Source organism: Cydia amplana, chromosome 5, assembly GCF_948474715.1.
Source record: "Cydia amplana chromosome 5, ilCydAmpl1.1, whole genome shotgun sequence".
Classification (NCBI taxonomy): Eukaryota; Metazoa; Arthropoda; class Insecta; order Lepidoptera; family Tortricidae; genus Cydia; species Cydia amplana.
In genome coordinates this window covers 19,807,590-19,828,200 of record NC_086073.1, presented here as the reverse complement: position 1 = coordinate 19,828,200, position 20,611 = coordinate 19,807,590, and the positions used below count along the sequence as shown (strand labels likewise).

At 43.9% G+C, this 20,611-nt stretch overlaps 1 protein-coding gene and 1 long non-coding RNA gene across 2 annotated transcripts; both read left to right on the top strand.

The window, feature by feature from the left end:
- The first annotated feature begins 3,651 nt into the window (after nt 1-3,651).
- Nucleotides 3,652-10,570, top strand: LOC134648291 (laminin subunit alpha-3-like). The gene is made up of 7 exons (XM_063502782.1): nt 3,652-3,669; nt 4,020-4,191; nt 5,031-5,240; nt 7,586-8,091; nt 8,706-8,861; nt 9,380-9,460; nt 10,318-10,570. The coding sequence occupies exons 1-7, from the start codon at nt 3,652-3,654 to the stop codon at nt 10,558-10,560; spliced, it is 1,386 nt and encodes a 461-aa protein (XP_063358852.1). The 3' UTR covers nt 10,561-10,570.
- Nucleotides 8,999-9,252, top strand: LOC134648398 (uncharacterized). The gene is made up of 2 exons (XR_010096884.1): nt 8,999-9,032; nt 9,068-9,252. It is a non-coding gene; the product is annotated as an uncharacterized LOC134648398 (long non-coding RNA).
- Nucleotides 10,571-20,611: the final 10,041 nt, after the last annotated feature.

The window sequence follows — 20,611 nt, the reverse complement described above, 5'->3', positions numbered from 1 at the left end:
TTGTTATAAGACTGGAGGGAGATGCGAAGCCTTGTGACTGCAATGGAAGAGCTGTTAGCTGTGATCCTGATACTGGACATTGCGTGGTAAGTTCTGATATCTTTAGTGTTTTCTGTCAATGTCAACATGCCATCGGCTTCTGGATGCCTCCTGTCAAAGTTCATCTTGATAGCGTGGCTGGCACCATTGTTATAAGACTGGAGGGAGATGCGAAGCCTTGTGACTGCAATGGAAGAGCTGTTAGCTGTGATCCTGATACTGGACATTGCGTGGTAAGTCCTGATACTCGTATCTTTAGTATTTTCTGTCAATGTCAGCATGCCATCGGCTTCTGGATGCCTCCTGTCAAAGTTCATCTTGATAGCGTGGCTGGCACCATTGTTATAGGACTGGAGGGAGATGCGAAGCCTTGTGACTGCAATGGAAGAGCTGTTAGCTGTAATCCTGATACTGGACATTGCGTGGTAAGTTCTGATATCTTTAGTATTTTCTGTCAATGTCAACATGCCATCGGCTTCTGGATGCCTCCTGGCAAAGTTCATCTTGATAGCGTCGCTGGCACCATTGTTATAAGACTGGAGGGAGATGCGAAGCCTTGTGACTGCAATGGAAGAGCTGTTAGCTGTGATCCTGATACTGGACATTGCGTGGTAAGTTCTGATATCTTTAGTATTTTCTGTCAATGTCAGCATGCCATCGGCTTCTGGATGCCTCCTGTCAAAGTTCATCTTGATAGCGTGGCTGGCACCATTGTTATAAGACTGGAGGGAGATGCGAAGCCTTGTGACTGCAATGGAAGAGCTGTTAGCTGTGATCCTGATACTGGACATTGCGTGGTAAGTTCTGATATCTTTAGTGTTTTCTGTCAATGTCAACATGCCATCGGCTTCTGGATGCCTCCTGTCAAAGTTCATCTTGATAGCGTGGCTGGCACCATTGTTATAAGACTGGAGGGAGATGCGAAGCCTTGTGACTGCAATGGAAGAGCTGTTAGCTGTGATCCTGATACTGGACATTGCGTGGTAAGTTCTGATACTCGTATCTTTAGTATTTTCTGTCAATGTCAGCATGCCATCGGCTTCTGGATGCCTCCTGTCAAAGTTCATCTTGATAGCGTGGCTGGCACCATTGTTATAGGACTGGAGGGAGATTCGAAGCCTTGTGACTGCAATGGAAGAGCTGTTAGCTGTAATCCTGATACTGGACATTGCGTGGTAAGTTCTGATATCTTTAGTATTTTCTGTCAATGTCAACATGCCATCGGCTTCTGGATGCCTCCTGTCAAAGTTCATCTTGATAGCGTCGCTGGCACCATTGTTATAAGACTGGAGGGAGATGCGAAGCCTTGTGACTGCAATGGAAGAGCTGTTAGCTGTGATCCTGATACTGGACATTGCGTGGTAAGTTCTGATATCTTTAGTATTTTCTGTCAATGTCAGCATGCCATCGGCTTCTGGATGCCTCCTGTCAAAGTTCATCTTGATAGCGTGGCTGGCACCATTGTTATAAGACTGGAGGGAGATGCGAAGCCTTGTGACTGCAATGGAAGAGCTGTTAGCTGTGATCCCGATACTGGACATTGCGTGGTAAGTTCTGATATCTTTAGTGTTTTCTGTCAATGTTAACATGCCATCGGCTTCTGGATGCCTCCTGTCAAAGTTCATCTTGATAGCGTGGCTGGCACCATTGTTATAAGACTGGAGGGAGATGCGAAGCCTTGTGACTGCAATGGAAGAGCTGTTAGCTGTGATCCTGATACTGGACATTGCGTGGTAAGTTCTGATATCTTTAGTATTTTCTGTCAATGTCAGCATGCCATCGGCTTCTGGATGCCTCCTGTCAAAGTTCATTTTGATAGCGTGGCTGGGACCATTGTTATAAGACTGGAGGGAGATGCGAAGCCTTGTGACTGCAATGGAAGAGCTGTTAGCTGTGATCCTGATACTGGACATTGCGTGGTAAGTTCTGATATCTTTAGTATTTTCTGTCAATGTCAGCATGCCATCGGCTTCTGGATGCCTCCTGTCAAAGTTCATCTTGATAGCGTGGCTGGCACCATTGTTATAAGACTGGAGGGAGATGCGAAGCCTTGTGACTGCAATGGAAGAGCTGTTAGCTGTGATCCTGATACTGGACATTGCGTGGTAAGTTCTGATATCTTTAGTGTTTTCTGTCAATGTCAACATGCCATCGGCTTCTGGATGCCTCCTGTCAAAGTTCATCTTGATAGCGTGGCTGGCACCATTGTTATAAGACTGGAGGGAGATGCGAAGCCTTGTGACTGCAATGGAAGAGCTGTTAGCTGTGATCCTGATACTGGACATTGCGTGGTAAGTTCTGATATCTTTAGTATTTTCTGTCAATGTCAGCATGCCATCGGCTTCTGGATGCCTCCTGTCAAAGTTCATTTTGATAGCGTGGCTGGGACCATTGTTATAAGACTGGAGGGAGATGCGAAGCCTTGTGACTGCAATGGAAGAGCTGTTAGCTGTGATCCTGATACTGGACATTGCGTGGTAAGTTCTGATATCTTTAGTATTTTCTGTCAATGTCAACATGCCATCGGCTTCTGGATGCCTCCTGTCAAAGTTCATCTTGATAGCGTGGCTGGCACCATTGTTATAAGACTGGAGGGAGATGCGAAGCCTTGTGACTGCAATGGAAGAGCTGTTAGTTGTGATCCTGATACTGGACATTGCGTGGTAAGTTCTGATATCTTTAGTATTTTCTGTCAATGTCAACATGCCATCGGCTTCTGGATGCCTCCTGTCAAAGTTCATCTTGATAGCGTGGCTGGGAGGTGTTATAAGACTGGAGGGAGATGTGAAGCCTTGTGACTGCAATGGGAGGGCGATTAGCTGTGATCCTGATACTGGACATTGCGTGGTAAGGAGTAATTTTTAGAACAAATTTTGACATGTACTAATTAGAAAATTCGCTCTAGCACTTTAGGATTTTCTTATTATACTGGGACTTGTCGCTGGGACGATCGTTACAAGACTAGATGGAGATGCGAAGCCTTTTGACTGTTATGGAAGAGGATCATGATTTGGATAGGAAACTCCTTCATATCTTACAAATGAACAGTCCACTATGGGATATCTAGTCCCGTAACATCCTCGTTATCATGAAATTTTGAAATTATCATCGAGTAAAAATAAACAAATTCTCTGGTATAAGCAGCTCAAACCAGCAGGCGTTTATGGATAGTTTTAACCACGTGATAAAATAACTGTCGCTCTTTAACACCGCGGGATATTAGAAAGTGGCGGACAATGTTTTATCACGCTGTCACATAGACAAGAACGACCATCATATCCGTACAGGGCACTATATATTATAGCTCTTAATCACCTAAGTCAGCGGTCGGCAACCCGCGGCCCGCGGGCTGCATGCGGCCCGTGAACCTGTCACATGCGGCCCGCGAGCCTCCCTGGCTATTTTGTATGTAATATTGACAAACGACAATGTCTGCTAAAGTCATAAATATTAACAAAGTGCGGCCCGCGTCAACTTCGTCAACTACTATGTGGCCCTTGGCTGCTAAAAGGTTGCCGACCGCTGACCTAAGTACTTAATATGTCTTATATCCATAATTCATAATTCTTTATTGCAACCATGGTACAGTATAGATGTCAGAATAAATGTACAATGTCTCACATGGACCCTGTAAGGGCACAGCATCATAGCTTACTTCTAACTAATGACATATTATTATAGTATTTTTTGTATTGTATGTAGCAAAATTAGGTTTAGGTTTAAAGACATTTATTCTCATAAAGACAATACATCACTGACATGAGAACATATTTAAAATACATATTTACATCTATTTTTTCGTCGTCGCAGCATAACAAAATTAAAATAGGTACGTACATATTTATTAGGTTTAACTGAATAACACAGTTAACTATTAATTAATTATTACATTGTATCTAAAAAACAAGTTATGAAACAGTTCTTGTATTATACACGAGATCACTAATAAATATACATATTCATAAATATATATATTCTAGAACTGTACCCACGGAACTGGTGGTCCGCGCTGCGACCGCTGCGCCGAAGGCCACCACGGAGCCCCGGAGGCTCCCGGTGGCTGCCAAGCTTGCCCCTGCCCCTCTAGGGCGAGAAACTTCGCTACTGCCTGCGCCATGCAGGGGGGAAGGCTCCAGTGCTTGTGTAAACCTGGTGAGATCATATTTTTGCACGCTTTACTTACTAAAAGCATAGAGAAATAAAGACATGAGTGCTCACTCCATACATCAGTTCAGACTATTAATTTCAGTGTCTACATCTAGCATCGAGTAGCGGAACTGTCAGTACTGCTACTTGACAATAGATGTAGCACCGACCGGAAAGTCTTATCTCAACAGCATAAGACTTTCCGGTCGGTGCTACATCTATTGTCAAGTAGCAGTACTGATAGTTCCGCTACTCGATGCTAGATGCTAATAGTCTTTTTGGTACTAAAACTGATGTATGGAGTGAGCACTCTATGTATTTTTTTCTCTATGCTAAAAGGTAGAAAACATAGTTATGTACAAGAGCAATCGTATGTAAAAGAGCAAAGGTAAAAATAAAATCCTTTGAGAGGTGAAATAAAAAACCGGCCAAGTGCGAGTCGGACTCGCGCACGGAGGGTTCCGCACCATCAACAAAAAATAGAGAAAAACAAGCAAAAAAACGGTCACCCATCCAAGTACTGACCCCGCCCGACGTTGCTTAACTTCGGTCAAAAATCACGTTTGTTGTATGGGAGCCCCACTTAAATCTTTATTTTATTCTGTTTTTAGTATTTGTTGTTATAGCGGCAACAGAAATACATCATCTGTGAAAATTTCAACTGTCTAGCTATCACGGTTCGTGAGATACAGCCTGGTGACAGACGGACGGACGGACGGACAGCGGAGTCTTAGTAATAGGGTCCCGTTTTTACCCTTTGGGTACGGAACCCTAAAAACAAAAAAAAAAAACAAATACATAAATAATTAAATAAAAAAGCATTTTTTTTATGTAATTGTTTTCAGGCTACGCCGGCACTGACTGCGAGTTATGCGCCGCCTCATACTACCGCTTACCCGACGGCGCGTGCGCGCCCTGCGCGTGCGACGTTGCCGGCTCGCTGTCTCCCCAGTGTGACGGGCGCGGAAGATGCCGGTGTCGCGATTACGCGACCGGCGATAAGTGTGATAGGTGCAGAGGACCGAAGCTGTGGATGGATGGTGGCGGATGCAGGCGTAAGTACTTTATAATCCTTATAATAATAATCCTTATAATCCTTTTTATTTTTTTTATTTATTTTTTTTATATCTCTAACATAGGTCTTAAGTTAAGTTAATAGTTACTAACCAAATTATGGAACCTGTTTTCTGAATTAAATGATTTTTATTTTTATTTTTTTTTTTTTATTTTTTTTTTATATAATCAGAGATCGGACAAATTTGCGACATTGCTCGCAAGAATGTGGGCATGACTCCAAAATTGATTAAATAATTAATAATTTAATTAATTTCTTACCTGAGGTTTAATTTTGATTCCTAATCAATAAAAAACACAAAGATTTCTTATAATGTAAATTTATTAAAGAAATTAATCAGTATGTTTTCCAAATTTTCTGTAGGTACTCATTTTTTTTATATCAATAATATAATTAAGTGCTATTTATTGATGAGGGAACAAAATTAAATCTCAAGTAAAAAATTAATTAAAATAATTAAATGATTAATTATTTAATCAATTTCGGAGTCTTGTCCACATTATTGCGAGCAATGTCGCAAATTTGTCCGATCTCTGCTTATAATCTACCCAACGCCTGTGACGTTGCTGGCTCGCTTTCTCCCCGATGTGACGGCTACAGATTAGGGCTCCCGATATCCGTGCTACCCGCCAACCCGTGCGTCCGTGTTCTTAGCCCCGGCGGTGCTAAGCGTCCGAACTACCCGAACCCGTCGAAGTCCGTTCCCGTGTAGTCCGTTCCCCCGTGTAGTCCGTTCCCCCGTGTAGTGCGTTCGGATCCGGATCTCGGCTCCGTTCGGGTATTGAATACGCGGCGCCGACAGACCGAGTGGACCGACCCACGCGGGCCGGTTTGAGTTTTGAGTTGAAAGAAATTATAAGTACCTAGGTATCATTAATTCATTATATAATGTTAAAAATTATGTTATATTGCGTACGAATTTTATTTATTACGTATACCTAACTTCTTGTACTAAATATTGATAGAGATACTTAAAATAAATAAAATGTCTTTGAAGTCGTGGTAAGTGAAAGAACTATTAACTTATTCGTTATCAATTATGGCAGCAGCCTTTTGTTTTGTAGTAAAGAAGTAAGTAGGATTAACGTGCAGATAAAGAGAATAATGGTTCGCCGTGGCAATTTTTACTGGTAATATTGACACTGACACCCTGATTCCCTTTGACACTGGTATTTTACCAGGCATACCTTTTGTTTGTAAAGTTGAAGAATTAGCCGTGCTGTTTTAAAAACAAGATAAGAGTGGTATTTTTTCGGTTGTTTTAGAGGGGGCAGCTTTTGAACTCACAAGTACTCATTAGTCATTAATAAGGTTTTAGTTTGCCACACCGCCGGTCAACGTTTCTAATCTGAATTCAGTTGTTTGCATTTATGTATAGTTTTACCTAGTTGCAAAAAAAGTTTAATTACTTACTAATTTTGAAATTAGGTCCATTAGCGGCATTAAGTCAGCCTGTTGTACCTACCTACTCTTTTTTCTTTTTTATGTGCAATAAAGTTTAAAAATAAATAAATAAATTACTTTGATGCTGTAATTAAAACCTTTTTTTTTGCGTGCCTCTAAATTTGTCCATGAGGTTTATATTAAACATTTATTTTTCGTTATTGAAACTAATTTTTGTTCTTCGCTCTTATAAAGAACGCGTCCGATCGTCACTGTACGTCGAGAACGGGCCGGACCAGCATGTAATTAATATCCGTGGATCCGGACACACGGGTAACACGGGTACCCGGACTTTAATTACACGGACCCTAATTACCCGTTCCGAACGGGCCACAAATCCGGTTTCGTGTAGCACGAGAACGGGGCCCCGGCAACGGGTGCACGAAACCCGGACGCGACCGCGAGCCCTGCTACAGATAATGCCGCTGTCGTAATTACGCGACTCCCTACCGATAAGCGCGACTTGCACCATTCTACTAACCCAGGGTTAACCGGTTAAACCTGGAGTTACCATGGTTACCAGTACAATTTGACACTAAGTTAACGGTTTAACCGCTTAACCCCGGGTTAGTGGGTTGGTGCAAGTGGGCCTAAATGTCTGAAGTGTAAAGGACCAAGGTTATGGATGCAGGAGGTCAAGCCAAATCTCACCAAACGTGGGGGCTAGGAGGAAAATAATAGATTAATTTATAGTCTAAACTATAAACCGAAATGGATATCATACATTAAGGGCTCATTTAGACGGTGCGAGAACTCGCATGCGAGTTTCATTACATTGCGTCATTTGATCGATCGGCTGAATTGATGTAACCTCAACGGTCCGCAATGTAACTAAAATCGTATACGAGTTCGCGCGCCTTCTAAACTTTGTTTTTTTTTCAGCTTGCGACGACTGCACAACCACCCTCCTCGACTCGATTGACCACCTCGCCTCCTCGCTCCGCAGCGCCGATCTTAACGAGCTCAGCCGCATACCTCAACCGTACCCCGCCGTCCGCGAGTACTCACACAACACCTCACTACTCCGCAACTCTTTATACCAGTTCGTTAACACCCTCAACCATTCTAGAAACTTAAAGGACGATATTAGTAACTTGGAAGCTTCGGAGCATAGGATTTTCACCGATTTACACACTTTAAAAAAAGATGCGGAAACAAAAGAAGATTCAGCGAAATTTTTAAGCTTAGAAAGCATGAGTGGTTTAGAAGAAGTGTTAAAGCAAAGACAGAGATTGGGTGAGCAGGTGGCTGTGTTGGACGATTTCGCGAGAGGCGAGAGGCATTTGGGGGCGCATAGAGCGATTAAGGAGGCGAGGCATTTGCTGAGGAATATTAAGGATGTGAGGCTGAATGATTATATTTCGGGGGCTAATGATGTTTACGATGCGGTGAGTTACTCCTTTAGTTTAATCCTCTCCTATACTTCGTTTTTTTAGCATTAGAAATAAGGTAAACAATCTTGATGTGTCTTTTAATTGAAAAACACATTTTAAAAATAAGTTACGGTAAATATGTAACAATTATGAATCTAATACGATCTTTTATAGTCTTCTAGTTATCTTTTATAGTTTCCTTTCTGCTTTCATAAGTAATAGTTATTGATTTTTAAAAAGTGTTTTTCAATTAAAAGACATGTAAAAATCGCTTACCTACCTTCTTTCAAGTTCTTTCTAATGCTAAGAAAAACGAACTATAGAGTAGGTACAGCTAGTCAGCAGCAGAAGTTGCTAAGCGGGCCAGGTGCTCAAAATGATCTTGACGCGACTTTTACATTAAGATAATAGTTAAGAGCGTGTCAAGGTAATTTAGAATACCTTGCCCGTTAGCAACTTCTGCTGCTGACTGCTGTCATTTGATAAACAATAGTCTTTTTCTAAAAAAATAATGAAATGAAAGTAGTAAATAAAGATGCCTCTATTACTTAAATACAGTATATCAACTTGTTTAGATGATGAAACGATGGATTTACTATAAAAATTAAATCACTATTTTGTGTTTTAAGGCTAATGTGCAATCTACCGCGATTCAAGAACTTAACTACAGCATAGATGATGCCTATGCGCGTCTCCGTGGCCTACAAAATACTTTCGAGAGTTGGCATGAGAAAGCTGAAGACCTACCACGATTGGCTGAAGGCGTTTGGATGGCGGGAGACAAGGTATTATGCACGCCAATTGAGGGGGGATTTAAATCTTCTCGAGGCAGAGGTAGGGTTAGAGCCGGTGTAGCATTTATATGCCTACTTGAATAATAAACTACTTATCTTTATCTGCCGCAGTACCAGCAAAACAACAGCCTATACTCTGTATCTTTAGGTATTTAAATATAAGTAAACAAATAATTTGTACATTTTGGGGTACTTAGTTATAACTTTTGTTGGTTAACCAACCAAATACAAAACCACCTCGATCAGTCACTGAACGACCTGACTTTAACCTACATTATTTGATCGTGTAATGTTTTCATCTACCCTCAACTGGCTTAAGTAGCAATATGAGGGTAGATTTTGTTTATCTTTATTTAAATACCTAAAGATACAGACTATAGATGATGCCTATACGCATCTTCGTGGCCTACAGACAGCCTTTGAGAGTTCGCACTACGAGTAGGAAATCTGTAGCTCGCTGTCTAACATAATTATTTATGCAACATGTCAACACATTGTATTGGTTAAAGGTGGCGGCCATGCAGAAAGAGGTTAGGCCGAGAATGGCGGCCGCTAGGGACACTGGACTGCGATGCAGACTTGTTCTAGAGGTAAGGATAGTCGTAAGTCATTTCCTTACAAGTTTTAAGGTTATTTTTTGTCTTATCCCTGAACATTATTGACCGAAGCGTAGCGAAGGTCTACGTTTTGACTCGGGCATTTTGCTTTTGTATGTCCGGATGTTCTCCTCTGCAGGTCGCAATTCTTAACCGATTTTCGTGAAATTTTGTGACCGAATTATATGACTAAATTTTTTTTTTTGTCGATCCGGTTTTTGGAAATTTTTCAAAATGGCGGAGTCGTGATAGCTTCCGCCTAAACAAATAGTCGTATCGATATCATAAGAGTTTTTTCTTTTTGAGATATGTTTATAGATTAAATGGCCAAAAATTCAGAAAATTTGTATCGCTGGTTTTGGCGGTAATTAGATATTTAGTTTTTACTTGAGAATGAGCAGCTAAATTTCGTCAGCTTTAGTAAGAACTATAATGGCGTATTTTGCAAACGTTCGCTTTTTTTGTTTGCATCGGCAGGTCCCTGGTTCCATCCCCAGTAATTGTATACTGCTACATAACTTTTTGTATTTTTTTCATACTTAAATTTCGTATTGTTGTTTTTTATTTTATTTTTTTATTTTGAAAAAATTAAAAAAATCGTATTTTTTATTTATCAAGCGCGGGTTAAGCGTATTCGTTTAATTTTTGTTCTTAGCTTTATGTAGTTTTTTATTTTTTGTTTATATTACATGTACTATACCTATATTTTAATAAATATTTTTGCCATACATTTATTCAGTTTTAAGCTCTGCTCGCGAGGTCTACAGCTCACAGAGCCACTAGTTCTATTAAACTTATTTTTTTCTTAAAATCAACCCCTCACTGCGCTCAAACTTCACTTTCGCTCCCAGGACGTGCTGTCTCTCTCCAACCACACATTCGTCGAAGACGCCGGCTCTGCTCTGCTCCGCGCACGCTCTCTCCTTCTCTCTCTGCCCGCCTTAGCTGCAGAGTTGGACTCGCTCACACCCGCGGCGGAGGAAAAGGAAGGCATTCTGTACAATTTGACGCCGGCGTATAAACAGAAGTATTTGGACGCGGTGGAGAGGCATGTGATGGAGCTTGGGGCGAAAGCGAGAGAGTATAAGAGGTAGGAACCATTTTTGCTACTTACATAGTGCTTACTTACTTACTTTACTTAGGTACTCTAGACATCATTATCTTAGGTAGCTACCTATTCTATTTTTTACTCTTCCCTCGACATCATTAGGTGTAATCGCTGAAAAAACCGTCAGAGTTTGTACAGTGTTCAGAACCAATTTAAGATACTGATCGAGGAAAATAAATAAGCCAAGGCGATACATTTTCTTCATGAGTTTACAACCATTCTGGTTTTGCGGGCGTCCATGAGCGACGGTGATCGCTTACCATTAGGCGATTTATCTGCTCGTTAACCTTAAAAAAAATATTTTATACGTATCACTAAAAAAATTGACAATGGCTCCCTAGGTTGAAGACGACATCATTTTTAGGGTTCCGTAGCCAAATGGCAAAAAACGGAACCCTTATAGATTCGTCATGTCTGTCTGTCTGTCTGTCCGTCTGTCTGTCCGTCCGTATGTCACAGCCACTTTTCTCCGAAACTATAAGAACTATACTGTTGAAACTTGGTAAGTAGATGTATTCTGTGAACCGCATTAAGATTTTCACACAAAAATAGAAAAAAACAATAAATTTTTGGGGTTCCCCATACTTCGAACTGAAACTCAAAAATTTTTTCTTTCATCAAACCCATACGTGTGGGGTATCTATGGATAGGTCTTCAAAAATGATATTGAGGTTTCTAATATCATTTTTTTCTAAACTGAATAGTTTGCGCGAGAGACACTTCCAAAGTGGTAAAATGTGTGTCCCCCCCCCCCCCCTGTAACTTCTAAAATAAGAGAATGATAAAACTAAAAAAAATATATGATGTAAATTACCATGTAAACTTCCACCGAAAATTGGTTTGAACGAGATCTAGTAAGTAGTTTTTTTTTTATACGTCATAAATCGCCTAAATACGGAACCCTTCATGGGCGAGTCCGACTCGCACTTGGCCGCTTTTTTAAGCGCGGGTCAGGCGGTCGACAAGACGGCTTCTGATCGGGGACTAAAATTTGTTCCATGTTAGCTGGTTTGCCACCAAAATTTGCTTGCGCAAAATCCAACAACCACAAAGCGAAGCAGAGTTATCCTCTGGTGATCACTTTAGTATATGATAATATATCTTTAAAACATTTAGGATTTACGTCACTGTTTCCATTTTAAACCAACATGTATTCCAGCCTGTTCGCCGGCACCCGCGCCCTGGCCTCGGCGGGCGTGTCGGCGGCGCGCGCGTGGGCCGCGGTGGCGGCCGCCGTGCGCGCCGCCGCCGCGCACGCGCACGCCGCCGCCGACACCGCCGCCGGCGCCGCCAAGATGGCGCCCATGATGGGCTCGGCGGAACAGGCCAAGCGGGCGTCGAGCGATCAGAGGATGAGGGCGGCTGACGTGCTGAGCAAAGCTGAAGGTATTTACAACTTTAGTATACAAGATGGCGCCCATGATGGGCTCGGCGGAACAGGCCAAGCGGGCGTCGAGCGATCAGAGGATGAGGGCCGCTGACGTGCTGAGCAAAGCTGAAGGTATTTACAACTTTAGTATACAAGATGGCGCCCATGATGGGCTCGGCGGACCTGGCCAAGCGGGCGTCGAGCGATCAGAGGATGAGGGCCGCTGACGTGCTGAGCAAAGCTGAAGGTATTTACAACTTTAGTATACAAGATGGCGCCCATGATGGGCTCGGCGGAACAGGCCAAGCGGGCGTCGAGCGATCAGAGGATGAGGGCCGCTGACGTGCTGAGCAAAGCTGAAGGTATTTACAACTTTAGTATACAAGATGGCGCCCATGATGGGCTCGGCGGACCTGGCCAAGCGGGCGTCGAGCGATCAGAGGATGAGGGCCGCTGACGTGCTGAGCAAAGCTGAAGGTATTTACAACTTTAGTATACAAGATGGCGCCCATGATGGGCTCGGCGGAACAGGCCAAGCGGGCGTCGAGCGATCAGAGGATGAGGGCCGCTGACGTGCTGAGCAAAGCTGAAGGTATTTACAACTTTAGTATACAAGATGGCGCCCATGATGGGCTCGGCGGAACAGGCCGAGCGGGCGTCGAGCGATCAGAGGATGAGGGCGGCTGATGTGCTGAGCAAAGCTGAAGGTATTTACAACTTTAGTATACAAGATGGCGCCCATGATGGGCTCGGCGGAACAGGCCAAGCGGGCGTCGAGCGATCAGAGGATGAGGGCGGCTGAGGTGCTGAGCAAAGCTGAAGGTATTTACAACTTTAGTATACAAGATGGCGCCCATGATGGGCTCGGCGGAACAGGCCAAGCGGGCGTCGAGCGATCAGAGGATGAGGGCCGCTGACGTGCTGAGCAAAGCTGAAGGTATTTACACTTTTATTATTTATTTAATTAATCTTTAAAAGAAAAAAACCGAATCAGAACTCAAGCTTGACAAAAATGTGGCTTAAAAACTTAACATGCTTAACAAACAAAACGAAGAGGACAATTAAATCGCCAAAAGTGAACTATGCGTCGTTGAAGGGTTCCGTTCTGATCATCATCAGCAGTTCCACTTCCTCAAATGTCACTTTTTGAATGTATATACTTGATTTGTTGATAAAAACACAAACATCACTATATGTATGCCTTTAAGATTTGAGGAGTTCCCTCTACATAGTATAAAACAAAGTCGCTTCCCGCTGTTTGTCTGTCTGTATGTATGCTTAGATCTTTAAAACTACGCAACAGATTTTGATGCGGTTTTTTTAATAGATAGAGTACCTAATTCAAGAGGAAGGTTTATATATAAATTGTTAACCTGTGTGAAGCCGGGCGGGTCGCTAGTTTAAATTAAATAAATAATAGTTTGATTTGTTATTTTCAGAGCTCCGTCGTCAACTGGATCATTTAAGGAGAGGGGCTGACTTAGTAAGCGTGGTGCTACGGGGACTCGGCTGGCAAGAACGAGACCTCGGAGCTAGGCCTAGCGCCCGTGTCGCACAGACCATTGGTATAGTTTGTAGCTTTCTAGTAGACCCCGAAGGCTTATCCTATTGTCTATTGTTCAGTAAAACCGCACGTGCTACTTACCTGCAAAAAAGGGTCTTCATTATTCTATTTGGCACCTGAGCGCGGGCTAGTCCAACGCTCAGAAAACCAGTGTAGGTGCGCTCTCCGATAACGCGCCTTTGTTACGCATCTCGATGACACATTTTAGACTGGTTCTGTAGCGTTCGACTCGCCGGCACTCAGTAACCGAAGTACCGATTTTTTATGCAGGTGGAAACTATAAGCCACATATTAATACGTCATTTGCACCCCGATAGCTTACAGTAAGTATACTACTGTAAGCAAAGCAGTAAGTATGCAAGGCAGGCAGGGGTGTAACATCGTGTTCTGTTCATGTTAGTGCCTGAGGTTGCCGTCCGTGGTTCATACTTGAATCACGCATCGGAAAATATGCCTTTAGCGAAAGCAGCAGTAGTAAGAATAAAGTGTAAGCATTAACTCGCAGCATAGAGCATGGCGGCGGCGGCAACCAAGCATTGAGAATGAATGCCATGAGACAAGAGTAAATGGCATTCAAAATTTTAAATCTAAGAAAAGGTTCATTATTACCTGCTTATGATTAAATTGTTGAAACTTGAATATGACCGGTCAGTAACCAGTATAACAGTGTGTGTGACAATTACATATGTTTTCACCTCAGCAGCTCGAACAAGGGTACTTTGCTACTTAAAAACAGTGGGCAAATTCGCATTTTGCTCACTGAGTGAGACAAAATGAGCAAAATGCGATTTTGCTCACTCAGTGAGCACAATGCGATTTTGCTCACTGTTTTTAAGTAGCAAAGTACTCTTGTTCGAGCTGCTGAGGTGAAAATTTAATTGTTGGTATACGTATATCTTAAGAAAACATGAGTAAATAGAGGTAAGTGATGAAGAAGGAATACATTTTTCGGGTTCTCTAATATGTTCTCACTGCTGAGGTGAAAAGTTTTGTGTACTACACGAGATCAAAGTTATTTACATCTCGTGCGCTTTTGAGTCCCTTACTACGCTCAAGATTCTAAATTAGATTCACTCGCTACGCTTGTGAATCTAGTATAGAATCTTTCGCTTGCACGGGACTCAAAATAAGCACTCGAAGAAATATCAAACTTTGATCTCTTGTTGTACAAATAACTATTACTAGTGTATTAGACCGTAGGGCGCAGCATGGTTCCATTTATATCGCCTGTCACAATGCCCGTCACTTTCGCACTTACATACTTGTTAGAACGTGACAGGCATGGTGACAAGCGAGGGACGTGACGATTGTGGGCACTCTTCACCAGTGCTCTCCAAGCCGCTCTGTCCAGTACGGATATGATGGTCGTTCTTGTCTACGTGACAGCGTGATAAAACGGTGTCCGACACTTTCTTTCCCACGGTGTTAAACAGTGACAGTTATTTTATCACGTGGATAAAGATGGATAAAGCTATCCATAATAGGCTGGCTGGGCCCAGTGCATGCTAGCCTGCAGCCAAAAATTTGTAGCCAAAAGTAACTTGCCAATTTTAACCGAAGAACTTATTTAACTTATTTCAGCGGCGGCCAACGAGCAGGCGGACCGAGTGTTCGCAACGACACGAGTCCTGTACGACGAGGCGAGCGAGATAAGACGACGAGTGAGATATAATCTGAGACGGCAGTTGACAGAACTGCAGAGACATGGGGATACCGCGCTTGGAGCGGCACAGGAACATGGTAGGTGATACAAATCAGGGATGTTGCGGATGCCGATTTTTTGACATCCGCGGACGCGGATGCGGATTTTTAAAGGCTCACATCCGCGGATGCGGATGCGGATGTCAAGATAGATACATAAAAAACGTCAAATATTACAAGTGCGAGTCGGACTCGCGTTCCAAAGGTTCCGTACATTAAGTCCCACTCACGCTTAACTGCTAATTTCTAATAGGTTTTTTTGGCTAATGACTAAATTACCTAGCAGTCTAGCACTTAGCCGATGCTAAGACATTCCTGTACCGACCTGTTCCACATCCGCATCCGCATTAAATCCGCATCGATTTTATGCGGATGCGGATGCAGATGCGGATGTTGAAAATAATGCGGAAGTTCCGCGGTTGCGGATGCGGATGCGGATATTCGCAACATCCCTGATACAAATAACATACATGACATAGTAAAAGGTAATTAAAACAAATAATTCAAGATGTTAAGCAGTAAGATGTGGAGACCATTTGTATCCACTCAGCAATGCATATACCTACTAGTTCACGAATCGACCCTTGAGTGGGGATGCGGTGCGGCGGCGTACATGCGGTACATGTTAAACAAGTACAAACTTATGTAAGCCTTTGGGCACGCTGCTTAAATCCGCCAGGCGTGGCTCACTCCGCGATTTAGTCGCTTTGCTACAGGTAAAAAAAAAATTAAAATTTAATCTGTTTATTTTTAATCAAGAGGTTAGTTGTACAATCAATCTCAGTTACAATCTCTATATTTGGAGATTATTTAAACTAAGCTTAGCCTTATATGTGAACTTATATTGTTTTGTTACAGTTAGTGCTTACATGTTAATACTAGTTATAGCTTACATTAATTCATGTTAATCAGTGCTTTCTTAAGTGTACTCTTTGCTTTATCAGGATATTTTTCTAAAGTTTCTACTACTTGTTTGGGTAAGCTGTTCAGGATATTAGGTAGGTATATTGACCAGAGCCTTTTCCCATATTCATTGGTGCTATTAGGTATTTTAAAGTATGGTTCATTGGTTAGGGTCCGGAGGCTAAAGCTAAAGCTACATAAAGCTAAAGGTACATCCGTTTGTCCACCAATTTTGGGGAAAGCCATAAACCGCGCGTGGCGCTGTCTCCACCTAGCGGCCATATCTGTGCTGGTCGTAACAGACGCGTTTTGTTAGAGAGTGAGTCTTCTGTACCTATTACTATTATTTATTCTGTGGCACCGCTAGGTGCTCGCCACGGAGCCTTATAAAATTAGATATCTACATTGTCCGCTTGTCTCGTTTTATTTGATAATGAATTGCCTTCTCTGTAGTTTCAATCCACTATATCAATTGAGGCAATTGCTATGGAATAGGATTAATAATCTAACTTGTACATCCTCCAGTATCCCAGATTCGCGGAAACATGCTCCGCGGGAGCGAGGCAGCAGAAGCGCTGGCAGCAGCCGCGGCGGCGCGAGCGAAAGAGCACGAGAGAGCCGCCGGCCTCGTTAGGCCTCGACTGCAAGAGCTACAAGACAAGATAGCTAGAGCCAAGCATGCTGCGGACTCGGTGAGGCATTTTTTCTGCCTTTTATCGCCCGGTGCTAAGCATAGTCCTGTATGAGTCCATAGTTGCTCGAAATAAATATTTTTCATTTCATTTCATTTCATTCATTTCATTTCATTTCATTCATTTCATTTCATTTCATAGGCCTTTCGAGTAGGTACGCCACTTGTCCTATAGTTCGTTTCTTTAGAAAAAAGGTAAACTATCTTGACGAGTCTTTTTAGAGCTTACGAATCCGGCTTCCACGTGACAGGCATAGCCTAGTGTGGGGCCACAGGACATTATTAATTGTTAAGGTTTTTTCTTTTAAATATTCAGGGTGCTTCCTGTAACAGGAGCAATAAATTAAACTAAACGCTGTACTCCTCAAACTGGCCAACATTTGTTCAGCAACTTTTAAAAATTACGAATCCTTTATACTTCCTCTTTTTCATACAAAATAAATATTGCCTTCAATGTACGCTGACATCAGTGTATTTGACGTTGCTTGTCACGCTTTAAACATAACAAAATGTGCAATACATTGCGTCTTAGAATAAACTTTAACGTATAATAAAAATCAAAACATGAGTTATTTTCAAAAGTTGCTGAACAAATGTTGGTCAGTTTGAGGAGTACAGCTTACAGTTTAATTTATTGCTCCTGTTACAGGAAGCACCCTGTATATTATTCTTATTCTAGATCACAGTATCAGTGACGTCCCTCCCCGGCGGCATTGGCTGCTCGCGCGCCTTCACCGCGCCGGCGATATCTCCTGCCGTCTCACGCGCGTCTATAGCCGTCTCTTTCGACGGAGCAGTACGTGATGGGCCGCTACTACAGATGACGGATGAGAACAAGGTATGAATCAATGACGTCTCAGAGTTGCTCGCACGCCTTCACCGCGCCGGCGATATCTCTTGCCGTCTCACGCGCGTCTATAGCTGTCTCTTTCGATGGAGCAGTACGTGATGGGCCGCTACTACAGATGACGGATGAGAACAAGGTATGAATCAATGACGTCTCAGAGTTGCTCGCACGCCTTCACCGCGCCGGCGATATCTCTTGCCGTCTCACGCGCGTCTATAGCTGTCTCTTTCGATGGAGCAGTACGTGATGGGCCGCTACTACAGATGACGGATGAGAACAAGGTATGAATCAATGACGTCTCAGAGTTGCTCGCACGCCTTCACCGCGCCGGCGATATCTCTTGCCGTCTCACGCGCGTCTATAGCTGTCTCTTTCGATGGAGCAGTACGTGATGGGCCGCTACTACAGATGACGGATGAGAACAAGGTATGAATCAATGACGTCTCAGAGTTGCTCGCACGCCTTCACCGCGCCGGCGATATCTCTTGCCGTCTCACGCGCGTCTATAGCTGTCTCTTTCGATGGAGCAGTACGTGATGGGCCGCTACTACAGATGACGGATGAGAACAAGGTATGAATCAATGACGTCTCAGAGTTGCTCGCACGCCTTCACCGCGCCGGCGATATCTCTTGCCGTCTCACGCGCGTCTATAGCTGTCTCTTTCGATGGAGCAGTACGTGATGGGCCGCTACTACAGATGACGGATGAGAACAAGGTATGAATCAATGACGTCTCAGAGTTGCTCGCACGCCTTCACCGCGCCGGCGATATCTCTTGCCGTCTCACGCGCGTCTATAGCTGTCTCTTTCGATGGAGCAGTACGTGATGGGCCGCTACTACAGATGACGGATGAGAACAAGGTATGAATCAATGACGTCTCAGAGTTGCTCGCACGCCTTCACCGCGCCGGCGATATCTCTTGCCGTCTCACGCGCGTCTATAGCTGTCTCTTTCGATGGAGCAGTACGTGATGGGCCGCTACTACAGATGACGGATGAGAACAAGGTATGAATCAATGACGTCACAGAGTTGCTCGCACGCCTTCACCGCGCCGGCGATATCTCCTGCCGTCTCACGCGCGTCTATAGCTGTCTCTTTCGATGGAGCAGTACGTGATGGGCCGCTACTACAGATGACGGATGAGAACAAGGTATGAATCAATGACGTCACAGAGTTGCTCGCACGCCTTCACCGCGCCGGCGATATCTCTTGCCGTCTCACGCGCGTCTATAGCTGTCTCTTTCGATGGAGCAGTACGTGATGGGCCGCTACTACAGATGACGGATGAGAACAAGGTATGAATCAATGACGTCACAGAGTTGCTCGCACGCCTTCACCGCGCCGGCGATATCTCTTGCCGTCTCACGCGCGTCTATAGCTGTCTCTTTCGACGGAGCAGTACGTGATGGGCCGCTACTACAGATGACGGATGAGAACAAGGTATGAATCAATGACGTCACAGAGTTGCTCGCACGCCTTCACCGCGCCGGCGATATCTCTTGCCGTCTCACGCGCGTCTATAGCCGTCTCTTTCGATGGAGCAGTACGTGATGGGCCGCTACTACAGATGACGGATGAGAACAAGGTATGAATCAATGACGTCACAGAGTTGCTCGCACGCCTTCACCGCGCCGGCGATATCTCCTGCCGTCTCACGCGCGTCTATAGCTGTCTCTTTCGATGGAGCAGTACGTGATGGGCCGCTACTACAGATGACGGATGAGAACAAGGTATGAATCAATGACGTCACAGAGTTGCTCGCGCGCCTACACCGCGCCGGCGATATCTCCTGCCGTCTCACGCGCGTCTATAGCTGTCTCTTTCGATGGAGCAGTACGTGATGGGCCGCTACTACAGATGACGGATGAGAACAAGGTATGAATCAATGACGTCACAGAGTTGCTCGCACGCCTTCACCGCGCCGGCGATATGTCCTGCCGTCTCACGCGCATCTATAGCTGTCTCTTTCGACGAAGCCGTACGTGATGGGCCGCTACTACAGATGACAGATGAAAGCAAGGTACGAAACAGTGACGTCACAGAGTTGCTCGCGCGCCTACACCGCGCCGGCGATATCTCCTGCCGTCTCACGCGCGTCTATAGCCGTCTCTTTCGACGGAGCAGTACGTGATGGGCCGCTACTACAGATGACAGACGAGAACAAGGTATGAATCAATGACGTCACAGAGTTGCTCGCGCACCTACACCGCGCCGGCGATATGTCCTGCCGTCTCACGCGCGTCTATAGCCGTCTCTTTCGACGGAGCCGTACGTGATGGGCCGCTACTACAGATGACGGATGAAAGCAAGGTACGAAACAGTGACGTCACAGAGTTGCTCGCGCGCCTTCACCGCGCCAGCGACTTCTCCTGCCGTCTCACGCGCGTCTATAGCCGTCTCTTTCGACGGAACAGTACGTGATGGGCCGCTACTACATATGACAGATGAGAGCAAGGTATGAATCATCAGGACTTAACTTTTACCCTTACTGCATGTAATAAAAAATATTTGTTGAAATTTGAACTTTAATAGCTGTCAATAGATATAATATCATATCCGCCATATATGGCTTCGTATGCGGTAAAGGGTTGGTTTTCTCCAAATGTGAGTGTTCCGAAGGAAACCCTCACCAGGTGTATCTAAAGCTTGTATACTTCATAGTTATATAGCTGGTCAACCAAATCTTGTCAGTAAAAAAAGGCGCGAAATTCAAATTTTCTATGGGACGATATCCCTTCGCGCCTACATTTTTCAAATTCGCCGCCTTTTTCTACTGTCAAGATCTGGTTGACCAAGTATAGCTGTCAAGTAATTTCTGTTAGTAGAAAAAAACGAGAGATTAATAAATGTAGGCGCGAAGAGTAATCGTCACATAGAAAATTTAAAAATTCGCGTCTTTTGCTACTGACAAACTTGTTTGACCGGTTATATCTACGTCGCAATCCGAATGTTTCCTTTACA

What these genes read in the sequence shown, in the direction of transcription:
- LOC134648291 (XM_063502782.1), top strand. An exon ending in CCAGTGCTTGTGTAAACCTG is followed by an intron (nt 4,192 to 5,030) that starts GTGAGATCATAT and finishes AATTGTTTTCAG; the next exon opens with GCTACGCCGGCACTGACTGC. An exon ending in GATGCAGACTTGTTCTAGAG is followed by an intron (nt 9,461 to 10,317) that starts GTAAGGATAGTC and finishes TTTCGCTCCCAG; the next exon opens with GACGTGCTGTCTCTCTCCAA.